We start from the raw sequence: 24,690 nt of genomic DNA on the forward strand, positions 1-24,690 counted from the left end.
TGCTGGAACTGTGTGTGTGTGTGTGTGTGTGTGTGTGTGTGTGTGTGTGTGTGTGTGTGTGTGTGTGTGTGTGTGTGTGTGTGTGTGTGTGTGTGTGTGTGTGTGTGTGTGTGTGTGTGTGTGTGTGTGTGTGTGTGCGCGCGCGTATTTGTTTGTGCAGTGGAGCCTGAGTGGAATAATAAAGATATATGGCCTAGGTGAGTGTGTGTGCTGCTGCCATCTTTGGAGAGAGCAGCGAGTCTGTGGCTGATGGACTATTTGACAAATAGACTAAAAAAAAGGGCTTGGTAGTCAACCATCCATCTGTTTCTTTCATCTTTGTATCTTTCGTCTTTATCTCCCCGATTCAAGATTCAAGTTCCTTCAAATGGATATCGATTTGTATCCGATTTCTTTTTTTAACCCAACCCTACTTTCTGTATGTGTAGTTTTTGCCTATATATATACACACTCAGACCAGACTACCTTAATCCACCCAACTCTTTGTCCCGGGGGTCTCAACTCTCACCACCTTTATGTGTATTTCAGAGGCATGACATTATTGGCACTATTTTGTTATTTTGACTTTGCCTCTGTCTGTATCCACCTGCCTCAGCTCACTCTACGTATAGTCAGACTGAGTTCTGTCTGTATCCACCTGCCTCAGCTCACTCTACGTATAGTCAGACTGAGTTTGACTAAACCTGCCTCCCTGTCTTTCTGGGCTGTGCATGATGACGTCATGTTGTTATGACCCCACGCTGTGTGTTTCCAGGCCTCGTGTGACCCACCCTCTCTCCATATCTCTCTCTACCTGTCTCACTTACTCTGTTGTTATTTCCTCTCTCGCCTGGATCTGTTTGGCTGTGATGAGTGGCATGATGATGCTGCTGCGACATTGACCTTGTTTTATTTGCTCAGATTCATTTCTAACTGAAGCCGTCTTTGTACCTCTCTCTTTGTACCTCTCTCTTTGTACCTCTCTCTCGCTCTCTGCACATTTTCCATTCCACTTCTCTCTACCTTGTATTTCTATTTTTTCACTCCGTTATCTCTCTGTGTGTAGTCGTGTGACGTCAGGATATTTTGAGCTTAGTTTCTGAATCTTGTTCAAGTTTGGAATGGCTCGTCGCAAGATTCATGCCACGTTTCAGATAGCTCAGCTTTATTCGGGTGGTTCTCTTCTCTTCTCTTTTTTCTTCTCTTTTTCTATCATCTTCTCCTCTCCTCTCTCCTTTCCTCCTCTCCTCTCCTCCTCTCTCCTCTCTCTTCCTCTCCTCCTCTCTCCTCTCTCCTCTCTCCTCTCTCCTCTCCCCCCTCTTCTCCTCCCCTCTCCTCAAGCCAAATAGCTGTTTAACCCTTCCCTCTTCCATGCACTCTGTCCGTTCCTCAGGTTACTTTGCTGAGTGAAGAGGTGTGTGTGCTGCTTATCATCCTCCTGCCATCTAGGCAGTTCAAAACATTTCAGATCCTGCAACGTAACAGTTGGGGACTTTGTTTGCATGTTGGTTGGCCGGTGTGGTGGGGCTTCGGTTGCTGTGGGAGTAAATGTTTTGGAACAACAAACACTAGGTTTTTGTTTTGATGTTGCATTCATATAGAATGAGGTATGCATTTTTTTCAGCCATGATGAGGTCATTGAAATACTTTAAACATCTGGGCTCCATTTGAATTTAAGTTCCTCATAAGTTCACCTATTGTAGCTGAGAATATCTTAATATTAAACATTATCCAGTGATTTTAGTACTTCGTTTGACTGACTATATGAAGTTGTCTCCTTAAATTAAACAGCAAATCTCATGCATTGCAAGAGACTAGCATTGGGTGATACATTCTGCATTTTGTTAAGGCAGTGCCACTACATCAACACTGAAATGTCTGAAGTCCTTATATCCTGCACTCGACATAACTCCTCAGTCCATGTTCTCTTATCTATGGTAACATTTGATATCATTGGAAACTCATCATCGTACTGTCTATCATCATTATTATTTTTAATTCATCATAATAAATGTGTGCAAAGTAGAGCTGCAACGATTAGTCGATCGACAGAAAAATAATCGACAACTATTTTGATAATCGATTAATCGTTTCGAGTTATTTTTTAAGAAAGAAATTCAAAATTCTCTCATTCGAGCTACTTAAATGTGAATATTGTCTTGTTTCTTTACTCCTCTATGACAGTAAACTAAATAGCTTTACATTGTGGACAAAACAAGACATTAGAGCACCTTGGGCTTTGGGAAACACTGATCGACATTTTTTCACCATTTTCTGACATTTTATAGACCAAACAATTACGGTAATTGATTAATCGAGAAAATAATCGACAGATTAATCGATAATGAAAACCATCGTTAGTTGCAGCCCTAGTGCAAAGCCTGACTCTTTGCTTTGCACTACCTGTGTAGGTAGGTAGAGGCATAGTACAAAGAATTACAGTTTAATTCCACATTCCTTGTCCACAGAGGAGGTGGCTTCTCCTACAAACCTGCAGTTCTTCGAGGTGTCGGATGCTAAGATCGCCCTGACCTGGTCCACGGCAAGCGACGAGGTTTCAGGCTACCGGGTCACCGTCGCCCCTGTGGACGAGACCGGGACACCCCAGAGGGAGATGACTCTGCCTGTCAGTCAGAACTCCTATGTTGAAATGACACACCTACTGCCAGGAACCCTGTACCGCTTCAGTGTCTACTCCATCCACAATGGAGAGGAGAGTCTGCCACTCGTGGGGGAGCAACCTACTAGTGAGTATGACAGAGGCCTGCAAGCACGCGCACACACACACGCGTGCGCACACACACACACACACACACACACACACACACACACACACATACACACACACACACACACACACATACAAACAAAGAGACACAAATTAGATTTAGTTTTGCCCCAGAACATGGACATAAGGGCCCTAATTTTAAATCTAATTATGTGTGTTTGGTATCCACCAGAAAAAGTCCATTACCCACTTACGGACATTTCCCGCTGTCAACCAGTGTTGGGGGTAACTCATTACAAAAGTAACATATTACATGTAATATATTACTTTTAGCAGTAACTCAGTAATATAACTTATTACCAATAGGATTTCAGTAATATTATACCAGTTACTCTGTCAAGTAACACAAGTTACAAATTGAGTTACATTTTCTGTTTCAATCAAAGCACATAGTTAAAGAAAGATACAATCATTTCCTAATGACATTGTGTGTTTTGCTGCAAATAACCACTATAGATGACAATAACAAAGGATAACATTTAGAAATTTGGACAGTTGAAATGATCTTTCGGGATGTTCCGATGTCATTGTGCTACTGCCGTTATTTTGGTGAAAGTAATGCAAAAGTAGTGTCATAAGTAACGAGTTACTCTACACAGACAGTAACATTGTAAAGTAACATTACTTTCAAATGAGAGTAACTAGTAATATGTAGTATATTACATTTTGAAAGTAACTTGCCCAACATTGCTGTCAACAGAATGCTGTACCCAGCAGATGAAGGTCAACCTGAGCGCATGAATAAATGAACTTGCAAACGAAACAGCTACAGTTACTGTCTCTACCGTAAATAGCTACAGTAACTGTCTCTATCGTAAATAGCTACAGTAACTGTCTCTATCGTAAACAGCTACAGTAACTGTCTCTACCGTAAATAGCTACAGTAACTGTCTCTACCGTAAACAGCTACAGTAACTGTCTCTATCGTAAACAACTACAGTAACTGTCTCTATCGTAAACAGCTACAGTAACTGTCTCTACCGTAAATAGCTACAGTAACTGTCTCTACCGTAAATAGCTACAGTAACTGTCTCTACCGTAAACAGCTACAGTAACTGTCTCTATCGTAAACAGCTACAGTAACTGTCTCTATCGTAAACAGCTACAGTAACTGTCTCTACCGTAAACAGCTACAGTAACTGTCTCTACCGTAAACAGCTACAGTAACTGTCTCTATCGTAAACAGCTACAGTAACTGTCTCTACCGTAAATAGCTACAGTAACTGTCTACCGTAAACAGCTACAGTAACTGTCTCTATCGTAAACAGCTACAGTAACTGTCTCTATCGTAAACAGCTACAGTAACTGTCTCTACCGTAAACAGCTACAGTAACTGTCTCTACCGTATCCTATCTGTCACTCCCAGAGCCCGATGACCCCACAGACATCCACTTTGCCAACGTGACGGAGGACAGCGCCGTCATGCTGTGGTACGCCCCCCGTGCCAAAGTCACCGGCTACCGCCTGTTCCTGACCATCGAAGGCTCCAACCCCAAGCAGCTGCGGCTGCCCGCCCGCCTCACCGAGTACACCCTGCTCAACCTGAGGCCCGACACGCTGTACACCGCCAGACTGCACTCAGAGCAAGACAACACACTGAGCAAAGGAGAGAGCGCCATGTTCACCACCAGTGAGTGTCACATGCATACACACAAACTGGTTCACAGTTCACTGCCAGTGTGTCAACCCAGAATAGTGTGTGTGCCTGCGTGTATTATTTATTTATTTACACATTCATTTTTATTATTTATTATTTTTATAATAAAAACCTGATGAAAATGATGATTTCACTGCTAACCAAGTTAAGAGTGTTATTATCTATCCTGGGTTTCAATGAGTTTCAGTCTCCCATGATGTTTGAGAGGCTTTTCCACCTGGCAAAGAGTAAAGTTCTCGCAGGAAAACAGAAGTTTGGAAAGTGTTCAAACTTGTTTTTACATGAAAATGGTCACATGCTTCAAAACCCCATATTGGTCAAACCCTAGTCCAGATGCGTAGAGCGCCCGGCCTATTTATATGATATGATCTATTCATGTATTAGTATTTGCAAGACACTGTTACGCTAAGTGAGGTTAGATGGTAAGTGATTTGGTTACACATGGCTTATGTGGAAATGTAAACTTGTGATCCTGTCTGTCTGTGTGCTTCTCTAGACCCCCCAATGGGTAGCGCCCCTCACTTCAGCACCGATGTGACCGACACCTCCATCATCATCTCCTGGACTCCAGTGCCCCGCGTGGGATACAAGGTATCCTCACTGTAAACAACTCAACTAGCTCAGGGGTCAAAGGTCCAGATGAGTCTTAGTGCCTTTTTTTAGTGCCACTCACTCACTCACTCACTCACTCACTCACTCACTCACTCACCCACTCACTCACTCACTCACTCACTCACTCACTCATGGACATTTAGTGGGAAAAGTGGCCGTAGCTAGGCATAGGATGGTGTTAGTAGGGAGTCAGGATTGGAGGGGTGGGTAGGGGGAGTGGTGGGGGGGGGGAGAGGGTGCTTAGGAATAGGAAGGTAGTAGGGAGTCAGGATTGGAGGGGTGGGTAGGGGGAGTGGATAGGGGGATATGGGTGGTGGTGGGGGGAGGGCGAGGGAAAAGCAAGGTGGTAGAGAGTTGTGATTCGGGGGGTGGGTAGGTGGTGGGGGGGGGCAAGGGGTTCGTGGAAAAGCGGGTTGCGTGAAGTTGTCATTCATCACTAGATTAGTTTGATCCCTGCTTCTTCCTGCTCTGTATAAAAGTCAACAACTGGATTGTGTAATTGTCTTCACATGTGGCAGATTATTTTCTTTTGTATGCTCTTGCAACCACATTAGTGCGATTCCAGTTGTTTTTGGTTTGCGTGTCGCTCCCTGTAGGTTTGGCACAGGAACTAGAGAGACCACAGGGATACCTCTGATTGGTCAGAACATGTCACACCACAGATGAGAATGTTCTACTGGCTCCCACGTTCCTGGGAACACATTGACCTCCGACCCTTACCTCCTGTACCCTTGTGTGTGTGTGTGTGTGTATCTGTGTGTGTGTCTGTGTGTGTGTGTGTGTGCGTGCGCATCTCTCTCCTTAGTGTGTTCATGTTGACTGTGTGTGTGTGTGTGTGTGTGTCCTGTCTATTACTGGTGCCGTTGTTCTATTCGAGTGTGCTGACGATATGTGTGTTGCTCTTTCCCCCCAGTTGACCGTGCGTCCCAGTCAGGGCGGAGAAGCCCCCAGAGACGTGACCTCTGACTCGGGAAGTATTTATGTTTCCGGCCTGACCCCAGGAGTCGAGTACACCTACAGCGTCCAACCAGTCATCAATGGCCAAGAGCAGGGCAATGCAGTCACGCGCCGCGTCGTCACTCGTAAGTTTGGGGAATAATCGTATACATCTTTTTTTTATCAAGTGTTTCCTGATCCCCTCCATCCTCTCCCTCTTTTTCTTGTGTGCTTGAAGCTGCTATGGCGCTCGCATTGTTTGTATGTGGAAAGAGGTTCAAAATACAAAAAATAGACAAATAATAGTTGATTTCTTATGGCGTCATGGTGATTTATATCAATGTTTTCACTGTGCATCTATCGGTGCTATCGGATCGTTGATCATTGAATCGATGCAGATCGATTTATCATCCCATCCCTACCACAGACATGGCCAATTGGGCCTGTATGTGTATGGAGACCTGACCAAGCCGGTTAGGGGCTCGAACATGCGACCCTCGTGTTGGTACTGTGTAGGCATCTACCGCTACACTACCCAGATGCCCATGAATGGATATTTATTAACCATGTCACAGTGTGAGTTCAAATAATTCAAGTAGGAACAGTTTCATTGTGGACTTCATGATGTCACCCTCTTCCCTCTCTCTTACCTCATTTCTGCCTGGTCTTCTTCATCCTCTTTATATCTTCAGCTCTGTCTCCTCCCACTGACCTCAACCTGGAGTCTCACCCAGACACTGGAGAGCTGACTGTCCAGTGGAATGGAGCCAAGACACCAGGTAGACACACACTCGCACGTACGCACGCACGCACGCACGCATGCACGCACGCACAGACGCGCACACACACACACACACACACACACACACACACACACACACACACACTTAAACGTGCATGGAAAATAACTGACAAATAATAAGTCACATTGAGCAAATTTAATAGTTGTGACCACATATGCGAATTTGCAAAATGCAGGACGGCAGGGGCAGGCCATCCTATTCTACCTCTGCCACCCTGCATTTTGAACTTTGACCCGACACCTTCACACACACACACACACACACACACACACACACACACACACACACACACACACACACACACACACACACACACACACACACACTTGACCTCCATGCCAAATTGCAGCCTCCTAGTGCGAACACTGTGCCCGCTAAATGGTCGCAGTTTGTGTGTGTGTGTGAGAGAGAGAGACCTGCTAGCTGCTGTGGGTAGTGCTATCACTAATTGGCCATAATAATGACTTAATAATTACAATAGCTGACTCTGTCACTGTCTGTTTGGGATAACTGCCCGTCGTTACCGTGCCAAATATGAATGTTGTCAGGCCGACGGTGTCCCAGGAAAATGAAACCGAGATACCGGTACACCTTCTGATGTGTAACATCTGTAAGATGTGTAAGATATCCATTTCTTTCTCTTTCTCTCCCTCCTTCTCCCTCCCTCCCTCCCTCCCTCCTAGACATCACTGGCTACAGGGTGACATGCACTCCCACCAATGGGCAGCAGGGCAACAGCGTGGAGGAGTTTGTGGATGCGGGGCAGAACTCCTGCACCCTGGAGAACCTCCTTCCTGGAGTGGAGTACAACATCAGCGTTGTCACTGTTAAAGACGGCATGGAGAGCGTTCCTGTATCAACTACCATCACGCCAGGTGAGTTACAGCGGTGATCTTGGGGTTACAACATGTCGCAAAGTGCTGTTGTTGGATACAGCCGTTGCCTCACTAAAAAAGTCGAGTATACAATGGTTTCCAACAACAGAAGACCATGCCGACCATGAGCGGTAGGTATTTAGAGTGTCTGGCCTTTGGTCTGAATTTCATGATTTTATTTGGGAAACCTTTGTGTGGGCAGGTAAGAGTCTTTTACAATAGCAAACATTGTTTAAAAGACATTAACTTCCAGCAGTCAGAGATACTAGCTCTAGTATCACTGCACTAATTCAGCGCCAACATCTCTCATACATCTGTAAGGACTATGCATAACCCTGATGCTGTGTCTCCTGGCTATATATTAAGATTCTTCAATGGAGAGCCTCCATTGAATGAAAAATGTCAACTTCACACGAGACAAGATCTAATATATATCCGGGATGAAGGCATTAACTCTTCCATTGGTGTGATATCATGATTATCACACTCTACTGGAAGTGTGCAGCTTTCAATGCTCACCTTGACCACTGCTTCCGTGTGCCTCTGTCTGTCTGTCTGTGTCTGTCTGTCTGTCTGTCTGTCTGTCTGTCTGTCTCTGTCTGTCTGTCTGTCTGTCTGTCTGTGTCTGTCTGTCTATCTCTCTGTCTGTCTCTGTCTCTGTCTGTGTCTGTCTGTTGGTCCTTCCTCCTTTCCCTCTTGGTTGTTGGGTATTTCCGCTGTCTTCTCTTGCTCCTCCTCCCTGGTTGCCCCTGGCTCCCTCCTTACGCAGAAGTCCCACAGCTAACCGACCTCAACTTTGTGGACGTGAGCGACACCACCATCGGTCTGCGCTGGTCCCCGCTCAACAGCACCGCCATCACCGGCTACCGCATCACGGTGGTGGCCGCCGGCGACAGCGTGCCCATCTTCGAAGACCTGGTGGAGGCGACATCCGGCTATTATACGGTCTACGGCCTGGAGCCCGGCATCGACTATGACATCAGCGTGGTCACTGTGACGGAGAGCGGGGAGAGCGAGCCCACCACACTCACTCAGCAGACTGGTAAGATACACGCTACACACATACTGTGCATCTTTTTCAAAGCAACGTCTCACACCATTTCCAAGTAGTGAGGAGATAATCTAGACAACCATTCAGTTATAAAGACCAAAGCTATAGAGCAGGGTGGGCACATTTTCTTTTCCAGAGGGCCATACTGACTTACATCAAGTAAGCGAAGGGCCACACATTGGAGATTATACCTGCAAGTTACACTCCTGATTTTCGCGGGAGTCTCCCTATTTTTAATCCTCTCTCCCGTTGTGATTGGTAATTTCTTGTTAATCTCCTGATATAATAGTGATACAAATCCAGTGGCTGTAGCAGATGAGATTTATTAACATACTTCTGCCATTTGTTGAGTTTTTGGGGGTCGTTTTGTTTTTCTTTGAGGACCTTGGGGGCCGAATTGAGATGGTCCAGGGGCTGTAGGTCTGCCCCTGGGGCCGCATTTTGCCCATGTGTGCTATAGAGTGTCTAAGTCACGCCCTCTTCCAGGTCCGGCATTGGATCTAAGGGATTTTATTCCCCATTAATTTTCCCATAGACGTTTTGAAAAATCCCTACACAAAGAGTTTTACTTGGTCAAACCAAGCGATTCAGCTATATTCAGAATCAGGAGAGGCCATAGCACCTTTTCATTGTTTTTTTTTGGTCTGGGTGAAATGCTAAATCACTTAGTTCGACCTAGTAATAAAAATTTATGAGGATTTTTCGAAACGTCGATGGAAAAATGAACGGGGAATGAACTCTCTTTGGTCCCATGCTGAACTTGGAACAGGGCGTGCCTGGCTTAGCCTCGGTTCACACCAGGCGCTATTCAGAAGCAGCGCTTAAAGAGCATGGTGCAGGTTAGAGACCCCAATCAGTCAATGTGTAGGTGAATTATGGAGGAACTCGATTTTCACATTAAGACACTTACATATACACTACAGTGACTTCTGGGGTCGTTTTACTTTTTGAGCTTTTATTTTGAAATAAAACTCTGACGTCAGAAAGGGGAGTCGCCAGGCATGCTCGTCTGTCCCTCTGTCTGTCCTCACTTAGGTCAGGGCTGTCAGTCACACACTATGGATGCTAACGCCGGTTTTCAGGAGGAAGAGGAGGTAGCAAATGTTTATGCACATGCATATGATGAGCCTCAGGCTAATTTTGACAGTGAAAGAGAGCAGGAACAGCCCACAACGGACCGCGGAGAGTTGTGGAGGAGCTTGAAAGCAAGCGAGCGGAGGCGGGCCGAGGTGCGGTCTGTAATTCGACGCACACACACACACACACACACACACACACACACACACACACGCACCGAGTGAGAGAGAGAGAGAGAGAGAGAGAGAGAGAGAGAGGGGGACTGACGGAGGGCCCCTCCACTCGCTCTTTCCCCTCCCTCCCTCCCGGAGCGAGTGAGAGAGATGAGAAAGAGAGAGAGATAACAAACACTCATAAGGACTTTGAGAACACGAGTGATACCAAAAAACTTCCATATCTGCTGGGCGAATTACAACAGTGCGCTAACACAGCAGCAAGGTTTGTGAGCTGTTGTGACAGGAAAAGGATAAATGGGACACAACCACTCTAAAGCTTAGGGTCCGCCCTCTGCACATCTTGTACATAGACACATACTGTACAGATATCTTCAACTCCTTTTATCCTATTTTTAAACATTTAAACTTTGTCACCTAGCCTATGTACATATTTGTTTGCAAGACCGAAATGTTTACATATCTCTGTATTATAACAGGCTAACATTATAGTTTATATTATTGTTATTATCGTTATTATTATAGTTTTGTGCTAACCTTTCGGTTATAATTGTGTTACTTTTTGTTTTGTTGCACTCTTGCTTTGGCAATGTAAACTTATGTTCTCCATGCCAATAAAGCCTTTTTGAATTGAATTGAATTGAAATTGAGAGAGCGTGTCACCGCGCAGACGGGTACACAACACACACACACACACACACACACACACACACACACACACACACACACACACACACACACACACACACACACACACCGAGTGTGAGAGAGAGAGAGAGAGAGAGAGAGAGAGGCAGCTACTGACTAAATGACTAACTATATACTAAAAACTAACTAGTGATTAACCTACCAACTGACCGACCGGCTGACTGATTGACTTTGACTAGCGTACGTACCTGACCTGACTATCTGTCCTGAAATGCGACTGATTTGACCATGGAATTGACGACAGTGGGAGGGGAGAGGGAGACACGCACGCGGGAGCCACTCCCCACTGTGACGTAGCAGACTTTGTCTTAACAGAATAAAAGTCTGTTATTTCCTTCTGAAAAAGGAAGGTGTTTTTCTCCATATTTTTTTTCAAACTTTTTTTTTTTTTTTTTTAAATGCTGCATTAACTTTTCAAATGGACATAGGGACAAGGTTAAGTATACATTTAGCAAAGGAATTACCCTGCTCCATGCTCTTTAACAGAAGCTGAGCGCCACGCTAAACCGGTCGCACCAGAAGCACTCTCTTTTCCTCAGCGCCTCACTCGGCTCACCCTCCCCCCCGCTCACAACTTGCATTGACTTCATGCCTGGCAGCTCGGGTGCAGAAATAGAACAGAAGCTGAAACTATCGCTACGGTGTGTTTCAGCGTAGCTTCAGTGTGGCTCCAGCGTGGCGTGCGGCTGGTGTGAACGCTCTTGCCTGTTAACAAGGACGCCGAAATGAAACTGCCACAGCGCTGCGTAGCTTCAGCTAAATGAAACTGCCACAGCGCTGCGTAGCTTCAGCGTGGGGTTAGCCGTATGGTGTGAACGAGGGCTTAGGCACTCTACAGTAGGGCTGTGAATCTTCACTGGCCTCACGATTCGATTCGATTACGATTCATCTGTCAACGATTCGATTCGATTCGATTAAACGATGCATCACGATGCATCGCGATGCATCTTAAATCGATGCATCACTTTTTCCGCAATACATGATTTATTTTTTCTCACTTTCTTTTTTCTCACTGTGTGGCTACTTTTAAAATAAAAGTGCATTTGGAATTGCATTGTATTATGATCCATAATTAAAATAAACAACTGCATGTACTTACATTCTATTTTATTTGATTATAAAAAATAAAAAAATAAAAAAAATGTAATAATCGATTTTTGATATTTGTTAATCGATGCATAATCGTGCACGTCCGCATCGCAATGCATCTTATAATCGATTATTTTTGACACCCCTACTCTACAGTATATCTTTGAGATTCTGTGATTTGAGTAGCACCAAATGAGAGTGTTGTGATTATGTAATGCTTAACACTAGCACAGCCTTCTTCAAAGCACATTTTATAAGTTGCTGATGTAATTGCATTGCATGCTGTGTTGTCAGTGGTGGGAGTGGCGTGCGTGCGTGTGTGTGTGTGCGCGCGCGCCCGTGTGTGTGTGTGCGCGCGTGCCCGTGTGTGTGTGTGTGTGCAGACCATGTGGTTTTAGTTGAGTGATCGTGTCATGCTGAGGCTCATTTTGCCCCCCATGCAAACATTGTTTGTTCTCTCGCTTTTAAGATGTCATAAAACGGCGGGCATGGGATTTACACACACTTCCAAAGGCAGACACAGACTGTCCTGTTTAAAAGATGGCGGCGTTATCACTTGCTTTCAAGCATTTTATTCGCTTCTCTTTTCATCCCTTCATCACATCTATTTTCTCTGTGTTTTTGCTCTCTTCTCTGCCTCATGTCTTTTATAGCGTTGTTAAAGTTCCCCCGGCAGCCTGAGGTGTTGTGTGCCAAATTGAACACCCTGTCAATCAGTTGTGAATGGAACCTCTTTCCTGTTTTTCCATAGCGGTACCAGCCCCGACAGATCTGGGCTTCGGCCAGGTGGGGCCCGACAGTATGGAGGTCACTTGGGTCTCTCCTCGCGTCCCCAACCCCGCCGACATCAACAGCTTCCTCATCAGGTACGGATAAAAGCCATGCAACGTGATCAACTCTACAAATTGAACTTCTTTTCAAGACGAGCTGAACCCAAAAATGATTTTTCATTTTTTAATTTTTTCATTCAAAACAGTAATCTACAGTTTGCTGACGTCACATTGCACTATGAAATTTCTACCCCAACCAATCATATCACGACATGGCAGCTGTCAATCAATCTTCATTTTCGAAATGGAGAAAATGGCTGCCTAGTGTCTGTAGCCTAGTGTCTGTAACCTGGCAGAATTTCTAGCCCATAAACTAACTAATAACTTGGCCACTTGTATGTAACATACAAAATAAAGCAAATGGTAATGTATAAGAATGCAAAGAAATGTAACTGGCTCGTTAAAATCGCATTCCAGGATAAGGTTAGTTAACGTAGTTAAGGCCGAATTCAGACCCCGGGCCCTCAGAGATTCCAGGCCGGCAGGCTGCACTCTCCGCTCTGCTCCACACAAAGGCAGCTGGCCGCCTGCGGCTCTAACTCGCGTAGCGCCACAACACGCTGAATCCCACTCGATTTTGGGGCGGAACACGCCAGGATTGGCCAAAGCCAAATCCAGTCCCCAGAATTGTCAAATCAAATCATCGACATGCTACTATGGCCCGCCCCTCAACTTGTCATCTCAGACAAGTTTTGTTTTCAGTCTGAAACGTGACGCCGACCCACGGTTCCGTTAGGCTCATCTCGTCTTTAAAGCCAGTACACAGTGCGCACATTGGTTTCGTTCTACAACACAAATACACTCATGTACCGTATGACACAATACAATGACAATTTCAACTGTTTTTTGGTTTCTTAATTGATTAGGTACCACCCCATTGACGATGATGACGACATTACAGAAACCAGCGTAGGAGGCAGGGCTAACGTTGTGGTGCTAAGGAGTAAGTAATGAATAACACAGACATAAAGCTCACTCACACACACACACACACACACACACACACACACACACACACACACACACACACACACACACAAACTCACTCACTCACTCTCTCTCTCACACACACACACTCTCTCTCTCTCACACACACATACACACACTCACTCTCTCTCACACACACACGCACGCGCACACACTCATGCATTGGTGTGTCTTTTCTCCCCTGTCCACAGACTTGCTGCCTAACACAGAGTATCTGGTGAGCGTGGTGTGTGTTTATGAACAGAGAGAGAGCTCACCGCTCGTCGGCACCCACAAAACAAGTGAGTAGTGCTGAATCTGGTATGACACTAGGAGTATAAACAAGTGAGTAGTGCTGAATCTGGTATGACACTAGGAGTATAAACAAGTGAGTAGTGCTGAATCTGGTATGACACTAGGAGTATAAACAAGTGAGTAGTGCTGAATCTGGTATGACACTAGGAGTATAAACAAGTGAGTAGTGCTGAATCTGGTATGACACTAGGAGTATAAACAAGTGAGTAGTGCTGAATCTGGTATGACACTAGGAGTATAAACAAGTGAGTAGTGCTGAATCTAGTATGACACTAGGAGTATAAACAAGTGAGTAGTGCTGAATCTGGTATGACACTAGGAGTATAAACAAGTGAGTAGTGCTGAATCTGGTATGACACTAGGAGTATAAACAAGTGAGTAGTGCTGAATCTGGTATGACACTAGGAGTATAAACAAGTGAGTAGTGCTGAATCTGGTATGACACTAGGAGTACCGTGTTTCTAGTGCCAGCACCTCACTACAGGCAGTATTACACGTTTTAATGTGGAAAGATGAAAATCATTAGGGTTTTCTTTGTATGATACGCTATTAGGCTGTCATAACATGTGCAGCAGGTTATGACTGTTATGAAAACCACGTACCTCTGAGCAAGACCTCCATCAATATTCATGTCAACCTGCTTTAAGGACCGGCATTGAAAGTTTAGACATCAATTGACCAAAAGGCTTTGATGTTTTTTTTGCGGATGTCTTTTCTAGAGATGCACCATAAGTGAACATTTGTCTACAACAATATTGATCTAAAACATTATGAATGACAAAAAACTCACTACCTTTTTCCATCTCCATCTGCTCCTCCCCTGACCTCTTCCTCATCCCTCCGCCGACCTTCTCGCCACCTTTTCCAGCCCTGGACTCACCAGCAGGCCTGCGTTTCTCTGAGGTCCTCACCAACTCCTTCACCGTCCACTGGGTGGCTCCCCAGAGCCAGATCACAGGTTACCGGATCCGCTACCAGATGGCCAGTGGCGGGAGGTCCAAGGACGAGAGGCTGCCCCCCTCCAGGAGCCACTTCACCCTGACGGGACTCACGCCAGAGACCGAGTACCTGGTGAACATCTACGCTGTGAGCCGCACGCTAGAGAGCCTGCCGCTCAGTGGGAAACAGAAGACCAGTATGCATCCCTTTATTCTCGATTTGCTGTCCCAGTTTGTTAGGATATTTACCTCCGCCGAGATGTTTTCAGTGCTGTTTGTCCATTTGTCTGTTTGTTAGTTAGTTAAGTGGATTATGGAACAACTACTGAAACTTGGTGGAAGGGTGTAGCATGGGCCAAGGAAGAACCCATTACATTTGGGAGTGGATCCGATCCGGGGCGGGTCACGGGAGGGGGGCAGGGCTAGGGAAAAGGGGCCGTACTTAGGGATACTGTAGGAAGGTCGTAGAGAGTCGGGATTCGAGGGGTGGGTAAGGGGGAGTGGTTATTTGTATCTGGGTGGTGGGAGGAGGCGCGGTCAGGAATGGGACGGGGCTAGGGAAAAGGGGCTGTAACTAGGGATAGGAAGTTTGTAGAGAGTCGGGGTTCGAGGAGTCGGTAGGGGGAGTGACTAGGTGAACCTGGGTGTGGGGGGCGTGGTCAGGAAAGGGGGCCGGGCTAGGGATAAGGGGCCATAGCTAGGGGATATGAAGGTCGTAGAGAGTCGGGGTTCGAGGGGTGGGTAAGGGGGAGTGGCTGGGGGGATGTGGGTGGGTCAGGGTTCTGAGCCGACACAATATTTGCATATCATAGCAGACTGGAGTATTGGCCTTGGCGGAGGTCTGCACTCTCAGAGTGTACTTCTAGTTATTACAGTATTATCTGTTGTTGATGTGTGTTTTTCTCTCTCAGAGTGTACTTCTAGTTATTACAGTATTATCTGTTGTTGATGTGTGTTTTTCTCTCTGGCTTTTATCTCTCTCCAGTCTCTGATGCTCCCACAGACCTGGAGGTGGTCGACTCCTCCCCCACCAGCATCACCATCCGCTGGGACGCCCCCTCTGTCACTGTGCGCTACTACAGGATCACACATGGCGAGAGTGGTAAGCTTACAATACTGAGAAGACTAGAATAAAACGCTCATTTTGCAGAAAAGTTCATTTGTTCTTGTTAGCTTTTCCTAGTAAGTCTTTGCTATGTGAGGTAGTGATAGTTTTTCCGGTGTAAATTTCAGACTTGAATCTTCTTATGGATCTCAACATTTTTCAGTGTTATTAACGCATTAATAACATCCGATCAGTCTATCAGCACGTCCGAATATCTGTTCATCAGCCTATCGATCTATCTGTCTTTTAATCCATCAACTTGCGTATCTTAATCCAATCAATCTGCAGGAGGTCACAGTAACCCTAAGGAGTTCACGGTGCCTGGCTCTCAGTCCACTGCCACCATCACTAGCCTGAAGCCCGGTACTGACTACACTGTTACCGTCTACGCTGTGACTGGAAGAGGAGACAGCCCCGCCTCCAGCACCCCAATCTATGTCACACACAAGACAGGTAGACACACACACACACACACACACACACACACACACACACACACACACACACACACACACACACACACACACACACACACACACTCAGAAGCAGAGACAAGTTAGCCCTTCCTGGTCATGAACCTCGTGTTTGCCCTCACATTCATCGTTTATTTGTTGACCCTTTGCTCTTGTCCCTCCCCTCGTCCTCTCTCTGTCCGTCTCTCCCAGACATTGAGTCTCCCTCTGAGATGGAGGTGACAGATGTGAAAGACAGCAGTATCACAGTGAGGTGGAGCCCAGCCCAGGGCCCCATCCAGGGGTACAGAGTGACCGGGGCCCCCAGGAATGGACAGGGACCCTCCTTTTCCGAGGTGGTCGCTCCAGGTATTTATCCATGGGTGCAGCCGACCAGACGGTTGACTGATTTGGGTTGTGAAGGCCAACACAATGCCCATATTTTCCTGGACTGAAACAATATTTTGTGCCGATTCGATTCGTTTTATTCTTGACAGAGTGAGAAAACCTCTGAAACCAACCAACTCAATTGTAACACAGGATAATAATAGTAAAGCATAGTTCTGCGTACAAGTGAGGAATATGATCAAAATGTTGCACAGAAATATATGATAAGGACTCAGAGATGGTGAGTTTGAGCAATTATATAATACATTTGCTATTTTCAAAATCTCTAAACATAATCTCTGTTTCTGTGTCTTCTTCTTCTCTCTCCCCCAGACCAGACTGAGTTGACCTTCTCAGGGCTGATGCCTACAGTCGAGTATGTTTTGAGTGTGTATGCTCTGGGACAAGATGGAGAGAGCAACCCACTGGTGGAGACTGCTGTGACAAGTAAGTGTTTGCATACACAGCATAGTAGATAAGAGTGTGCATGTGGATTGCTGTTTGGCAAAAGACACAGTGACACACAGTGTCCAGAGATGACATATTTCCATATTTAAAAACGGGTACCTCAAATGAAGTGATCTGATTGATTCATAGCTGTGGTATATTGAGCACACCACATCTATGATGATGTCATTCCTTTTGCAATGGGCAGGCAGCCAGGACGGCCTACTTTATTTTGAGCATTAGTATTTATTCATTAAAAAAAACTATTTAAATTGGAGTGTGTTTATTACTTTCATATTGCCATACTTGGTAACCGTTGGTAACCGGTAACCACGCCCCTTATATAATGACCATATACCACGACCTGTCGTGAGCTATTGCTTAATTCTACCAGTGGACAGAATTATTTCAAAAATGGTCTCCTCTCCCTACCTCTCCTCTACCTCATGCCCAACCCCCCCTTTATCAACTCTGCCTCCTTCAGATGTAGACCGTCCCAAGGACTTGATCTTCTCGGACGTGGACTCCACCTCGCTGCGTATCACCTGGGACAGTCCCGAGGGAGCGGTGACGTCGTACCGCGTCACGTATTGGAGTCCCGAGGAGGGCGAGCGAGAGCTGCTGCCCGCGCCGCGGGGGGATGCTGAGTCGGCCATTATCTATGGTCTGCGACCCGGGAGTGAATACACTGTGAAGGTCGTCGCCCTGCACGACCACACGGCCAGCACGCCGCTGGTCGGCGCACAGGCTACAGGTAAGGACACTTCATATGGCTGTCACTTTCAATGCATCCTTTCATGTTTCACATTTCTATATATGTTTCATGTAACATAGCAGAATACGTAACGCTATTACAAGTATTTTGTTACTCCCAAATCAACAATTTACCACAATATTACTGCATATACAATAGCATAATTGCAGTAACACAGCTATATAAGACAGAGGCAAATGCAGATTCACACTCGCTCTCTCTCTCTCTCTCCCTTTATTTTCCGCACACATAAACTTCCTAAGCTGACGCTGCCAAATGGTTTGTTTTCACATAAGCATCTGGGAACGAGTCGCTCGGGAGACTGTTTCAAAGGGCGGGCACTTTCAAACAAATATTGCAGGCGATTGGATGAGCCATCTGTCTATCACGTCGATCACGGGCTCGCTTTCGCTGCTGTCGCACCAAAACCCGCTCGTAGCCGCCTCGTAGGAAGCTGATTGGTGCAAACCACTGGTGGTTCAGATTTAAACCAATAGATTGGAGCATGGCAAGATGGTTATAAACTTCTAAGTTATAGATAGATAGATAGATAGATACTTTATTGATCCCCTTGGGGAAATTCGGGTTTCCAGCAGCTCATACAGTCTGATAAAAACATATAAAAACACAGATTAAAATGACAAGACACATTAGAAGAGATGAATAAAGTATACACAGGGGTTAAAACCAGGGTTATCTTAAAATGAGATAAAAACATAAAAAAACTACATGGAGTCATAGAGAAAAATTGCAAAAAAGAATTGAATCTGATTAAAAAAGAAGTGCAAAAGAAAAAAAAAATCCGATAGTGTCGTAAGAATTATGAAAATTGCACTAGTTCCAGTTCCCGTTATGCCACAGAGACCACGCATGTAATGTAATTAGTTGCACCAGAGTCCAGTCAGGTCGTGAGGCCCTGCCCCTGGCAGAGTTGTACAGTCTGATGGCTGTGGGGACAAAGGACCTCCTGAAGCGTTCCGTCCTGCAGCGTTAGTGAGAGGAGCCGTCCACTACAAAATCCCCTCATCTTCCCAGAAACCGAGCAACATTTTTTTCTCGATCTCTCTCTAAACCCCTCTTTCTTTCCTCTCCCCCGCCCAGCCATCCCATCCCCCATCGACCTGCAGTTCTCCCAGGTTGGCCCCACCTCCTTCACTATTAGCTGGGGTGTGTCAGGCCAGGCTAACCGGCTAACAGGGCTATCGGGCCTGACGGGCTACCGGGTGGTGGTGAACCCCAAGAACAAGAGCGGACCCACCAAAGAGATCAACCTGGCCCCAGACGCCACACAGGCACATATACCTGGACTTATGGTGAGTGAGTGAGTGAGTGAGTGTGTACTCTATATAAGACTATTGATTGTCTTATATCAATAAATCAAACTATTTACTGTATATCATATTTTGCACAGTAAAATGCAATGTGCTCAAAGTTCAAAGTAATAAAAATAGGAGCAGGGGAAAAGATTACGTTTCAGTATTTTTTGTTGATTTTATAATATAGATTAACTAAATGAGATACAAAATAAGTAAATAAGGGTTAGGGTTTACAATAATTTGATAAAAATAAGATGTTAAAAATCTATGTAAACCTGTCACTAAGTAAAAGCAAGGTCGTATGTAAACGTGTAACTATTAAGACTAATGTAAAATCATGTCAAATATAATGGAGGGGGGCACTGTCTGGTAGCGGACTGTGTCCTCTCTGACCTCTATGTAGCGGTGACGAGCAAAAATAGAACTTCTCTCCAGCGATCCATCAAGTATGACATCACATTTACAGTCAAGTATGACATCACATTTACAGTCAAGTATGACATGACATCACATTCCCGGTAAGAGTGTAGTAAAAGCTGAACGGGGGATTCCTGCTGTATGATGACATCTGTAATTAGTGACCAACCTGCTCATTAACCCTGCAGGTGAAGGATGGTAGATGTGAAATGCTCTGTACGAGAGGAATGCCAGTCCAATTACAAGTGTGTGAAAGTACACACACGCGTGCAACACACGCACGCGCAACACACACACACACACACACACACACACACACACACACACACACACACACACACACACACACACACACACACACACACACACACACACACACACACACACACACACACACACACACACACACACACCTTCTGAGGGTAATGACAGGTCCAGACTTTTTTTTGGATTATTTATTTTTTCTTTTCCTATTTAGTCAAAGGAAAAGTATCTGGATCTGGAACAGTCCTCAGAGACAGATGCTGTTACCCTGCTGGAGGGTTCCAGACTGCGTTTATGGCCCAATTCTAATGCATGTGTGTGTGTGTGCGCTCGCACACACACACACACACACACACACACACACACACACACACAGAAGATAATACACACACATGCACATACCTATGCATGTGCAAGGTACATATACATCCACGTATACCGTATACACACACAGCGTTCTGACGAGGGCTATGAGCTGCAGCCAGCGTTTGGAAGGTTTTGAGTAGCGCGTGTGTGTGGTTTCTCTCTGCCCAGGGAAGTCACAGTCCTGCCAACCTGCCCTGTCATCTCATGTGGTTTACCCATCAAAGACACACACACACACACACACACACACACACACACACACACACACACGTTCAGCACCATGGAGATTGATAAACACTGTGAGAGTAGAGAGTAGAGTAAATCTTTATTTATCCCCCCTGGGGCAATTCATATGCAGCATAACAGAAAATGTAATTTAAAAACATACAGACATGAAACAGTCAAAAGTAGGGATGTCTTAAAACAGTACAATTAAAAGGACAGGAAACCATGTAAGTTAAAACAGAAAAAGGGGCATGAAGTAGGCTACTATTCAATTCAACAGTTCAGACAGCGAATAGCCTCAGGAACAAAAGAATGGCTGTATCTGTTCTTGCAGCAGCGGGGCATCCTATACCTGCGCCCAGAAGGAAGGAGGGAAAACTCAGGGTAAAGAGGGTGCTGTGGGTCACGCAGGACACCCTGAGCCTTCTTAAGAACCCTCTTCTTATATAGAAGACAGAGGTCATTCAAGTTACAGCCGGTGATTTTGGAGCTCGTCCTGACAATTTTCTTTAGCATGTTCTTGTTTGTCAAGTTTAGGTTCCCAGCATCTAGAGAAGAGCTTATTTACTGGAGTCTCTCTTTACTTTGCTCTTCCCCTCTTCTTAGGTTGCAACTAGCTATGAGGTGCATGTTTACGCCTTGAAGAACTCTCTGACCAGCAGGCCAGTCCAAGGAGAGGTCACCACACTGGACAGTGAGTCTCTCATTTAAGCATTTCAACAAAAACATTGTGTTACCAGTTTGACAAATAAAATGGATGTTTTGATACATGGAAACAGTGAGATGACATTTTTTACATTATTCTTTTCTTGTGCACAGTTGCTGTCAATAGATTTTTGATGTTCAAAAAGCCTCTTCTGTCAATACTCTTTCTATGTCTCTCACTCACTCACTCTCGTTCACCACCCAACCCTTCTCTCTCCCTTCTCTTTCTGCAGATATCAGTCCCCCTCGCCGTGTGCGCATCAACGACGTGAAGGACTCCTCCATCACTCTGACCTGGCGCTCCAAGACGGAGACCATCTCTGGCTTCCTGATTGAGGTCACACCCACTTCCGCGACGGGCCACACCCCCATTCACAGGACCATCACCCCTGACCTGCGCTCTTACACTATTACAGGTGCGCAAATATAGGAAGATAGATAGATATATAAACATGTGCACACATAAGAATACTTCCCTAACATTACTCAATTGTCAACCTAGATCCGTGGTCGTGCATTATTAGGGATATGAAAGTGGATGCACACGCACGCACACACGCACGCACACACACACACACGCACACGCACACTGACCCTTTTAACCTATGTGTGTCCACTCTTCAGGTCTGCAGCCAGGAACCACTTACAAGATCAACATCTACACTCTGAATGGGAATGGACGCAGCTCCCCGTTCACACTCACTGCCACCACAGGTAATATCCATTAACCATTCAACTCTGGCATGCTCAAAAATGGATGCAAACGCCACAGCATCAAAATATGCACTCTATCAATTTGGGGCAAAATTAGAAAGTAGATCAATTCCAGTAATTATTTGGGTGAACTCATCATTAAATGCGTACAGTATGTAACTTATACAAAACCAATGATTGGGTAAATGGCAGTACCTAAATGTGCTAACTTGTAGGTACTATTTAGTATTAGGAAGAAGATGTCTACATCCCTGTGTGATCACAGCTGCCATTTGCCCAAATATTGGTTTCGATACGTATTTAAAGGGATATGCCAACATTTTGGGAGATTGGCCTATTTGCCATATTCCCGATAGTAAAACTAGAATGTGGATAGATGCCTTTCTCTTCCCTGTGCGAGCAGTAGAAAGTGGGTTTCACCCCTCCTGCTAGTGAGCTTAGCAGCTGAATGGTAGTAAACGGTACACGAGCCTGCCACCATTCAGTCACCAAAAATACACATTCCAACAGCGCCAGAAACACTCACATGTACATGTTGACCCTCGTGTACTCACCGCGCAATGAAATAATCATCCAAAGTTACGGGAAACGGTCATTTTCAAAGGAAATAAATACCAGGAAGTACTGATGACTGCACACAGCGCATGTGCCTCAGGCAAACGCGGAAGTAAATTTGGTTCCACCGCGTTAGTTCTGGCAATGGATTTACTTGGACAATGGCCGTTTCCCGTAACTTTGGATTATTATTTCATTGCGTGGTGAGTGCACGAGTACTCTCCCAAAATGTTGGCATATCCCTTTAATGATGTCTAACGGTCATTTCCCGAGCAATTAGTTTATTTGCTTTATCGTTTTTGCCCAAATTGATGGAGTGTGTATAGAGGATACATTTGCTATGTATGTATGTTTCTTATGAAAAATAACTGGCTGCTTGTTGTTTCCTCCAGCCAAACCGGTGGTCATCCCTCCCACCAACATCCGTTTCACCTCCCTGACCCCCAGCAGCATCTCCTTCACCTGGGAGCCGTCTCACAGTCCAGGCGTCACTGGCTATTACGTCACCTATGAGGAGGCAGGGGGTTACCCTCTAGAACTCACCCCCCGACCACACGCCGGACAGAGCTACGCTTTTATCAACGGTGAGTGTGGAGCATGAGATTTACATCAGCTCTGTACATACATGTGTGTACGTACATACATACATGCATGCATGCATGCATACATACACTGTCAATATTCGGAATGGATGAGTTTGTACTGAAAAGACGTCTTTGTAGTTTGTTTTATTTAATCTTTTCATTTTGTGTTTGTTGTGTTTGGTCATAGGTCTGAAACCAGGAACAGAATACGTCATTAAGATTGTGTTTGTTGTGTTTGGTCATAGGTCTGAAACCAGGAACAGAATACGTCATTAAGATTGTTGCCCTGCAGAACGCGTTGAGAAGCACACCTCTAGTGGGCAAGGCCAGAACCCGTAAGTCCACCCACCTTCCACCTGATACAAGAGTTCTAGATATCATCGTTAATCGACTGTAGAAACCTCTCCAAATGTGCCCCTTTTATATTTTTACTGAAAGCTTACAATGCCACTATATGATAAACAAAAAGTTATACACTTTCTAAAAAGTACGTCATTCTGGAGAGACAAGGTCACTAATGATGAGCACATTTTCATTACACATTTACATTGCAAAGATTTTTTTTTAATACAGTACGAGGAATCATGCAGCGTGACGTCACGACACCGCAAATCCACCAGAAGCGCCGCAGTTAACTAGCATGAGTCTCAAAAACTATACATCACATTGCTTATATTTTGACATTCTGAGTGAGAGCAGAAGTAGCTCAAGAGTCTGATGTATACATCAAATCAAAATTAAAATCATAGTCAAATTCCTTGTACTTGGCCAATAAAGCTGATTCTGAAATCTATGTCAGAGAGACCTTGTCAGGAATTGCAATTTGGAGCTTAATTGTAATCTTCTCTTATTGTGTCTGAATGTGCTGGATTGTCAGTGTATGTTATTGAATTATCTGACTGTAATGATGCATTACTCCTGCAGGCGGCGTCTGTGAGCTTTCCCCCCCTGTTTAGATGGTTCTCATAAACATCAAAGGCCTTAGCCCACAGCAATACATATTTCTGTTAACAAAGCCCTCATTCAGAGTAACTATAACTACATTTACATGCAGACTCATTTATTAATATCACTATTTAGTCTTACCTTGGGCATCCAATGCAACAATACTGTATAACAATATACTGTATATGACTTCCTTTCAGCTGGAATGGTAGATAAAGATAATAGATAAAGAAAAAGGGAAAAAAGGGAAATTACAAATCTCCTGCCGTTTTAGAGCTATGCTGCACCCTGCTGGCTTCCTTCTGTAACTGCTGTGCCTAAAGAAAAAAATCTGATGGTTGCTTATATTTTTTCCTTACCAAAGGTTGACGTTAGTATTTGTTGTAAGGAAAGATGATCTCAAGTCAGCAGTCATGGGCAACTTTACAATGGTTTCTTGCTTGGTTTCTAAAGCAAAGGGTTCAGGAGTCAAAATTGACCGCAGACACACTGCTGGTGTGTGCAGTGTGTGGCTGAAGGCAGAAGGCTGTCTTCTGCCAGGTCGCCATTGTAAATAAGAATTTGTTCTTAATGACTTACCTGGTTAAATAAAGGTTAAAGATAAGACTTCATTGATTTACAACACAGCACTAAAACTCGCCGAGCTGTGCATTATTT

General features: G+C 45.0%; 1 protein-coding gene across 1 annotated transcript in view; it reads left to right on the forward strand.

Annotated features, from left to right (window-relative positions):
- fn1a (fibronectin 1a) overlaps positions 1 to 24,690 on the forward strand; it is a 62,521-nt gene that overhangs the window by 29,841 nt on the left and 7,990 nt on the right. The window contains exons 19-40 of the mRNA XM_083638958.1: positions 2,448 to 2,726; positions 4,134 to 4,397; positions 4,921 to 5,015; positions 5,950 to 6,118; positions 6,665 to 6,751; positions 7,459 to 7,650; positions 8,420 to 8,692; positions 12,500 to 12,614; positions 13,445 to 13,521; positions 13,757 to 13,846; positions 14,728 to 14,994; positions 15,783 to 15,899; positions 16,191 to 16,355; positions 16,568 to 16,723; positions 17,075 to 17,188; positions 17,673 to 17,942; positions 19,044 to 19,255; positions 21,137 to 21,224; positions 21,469 to 21,651; positions 21,860 to 21,949; positions 22,897 to 23,088; positions 23,334 to 23,423. Coding sequence (XP_083495084.1) covers positions 2,448 to 2,726; positions 4,134 to 4,397; positions 4,921 to 5,015; positions 5,950 to 6,118; positions 6,665 to 6,751; positions 7,459 to 7,650; positions 8,420 to 8,692; positions 12,500 to 12,614; positions 13,445 to 13,521; positions 13,757 to 13,846; positions 14,728 to 14,994; positions 15,783 to 15,899; positions 16,191 to 16,355; positions 16,568 to 16,723; positions 17,075 to 17,188; positions 17,673 to 17,942; positions 19,044 to 19,255; positions 21,137 to 21,224; positions 21,469 to 21,651; positions 21,860 to 21,949; positions 22,897 to 23,088; positions 23,334 to 23,423 — 3,585 coding nt within the window. The remainder of the gene's footprint in view (positions 1 to 2,447; positions 2,727 to 4,133; positions 4,398 to 4,920; positions 5,016 to 5,949; positions 6,119 to 6,664; positions 6,752 to 7,458; positions 7,651 to 8,419; positions 8,693 to 12,499; positions 12,615 to 13,444; positions 13,522 to 13,756; positions 13,847 to 14,727; positions 14,995 to 15,782; positions 15,900 to 16,190; positions 16,356 to 16,567; positions 16,724 to 17,074; positions 17,189 to 17,672; positions 17,943 to 19,043; positions 19,256 to 21,136; positions 21,225 to 21,468; positions 21,652 to 21,859; positions 21,950 to 22,896; positions 23,089 to 23,333; positions 23,424 to 24,690) is intronic.

This window comes from Poromitra crassiceps (assembly GCF_964638095.1).
Source record: "Poromitra crassiceps genome assembly, chromosome: 6".
NCBI lineage: Eukaryota > Metazoa > Chordata > Actinopteri > Beryciformes > Melamphaidae > Poromitra > Poromitra crassiceps.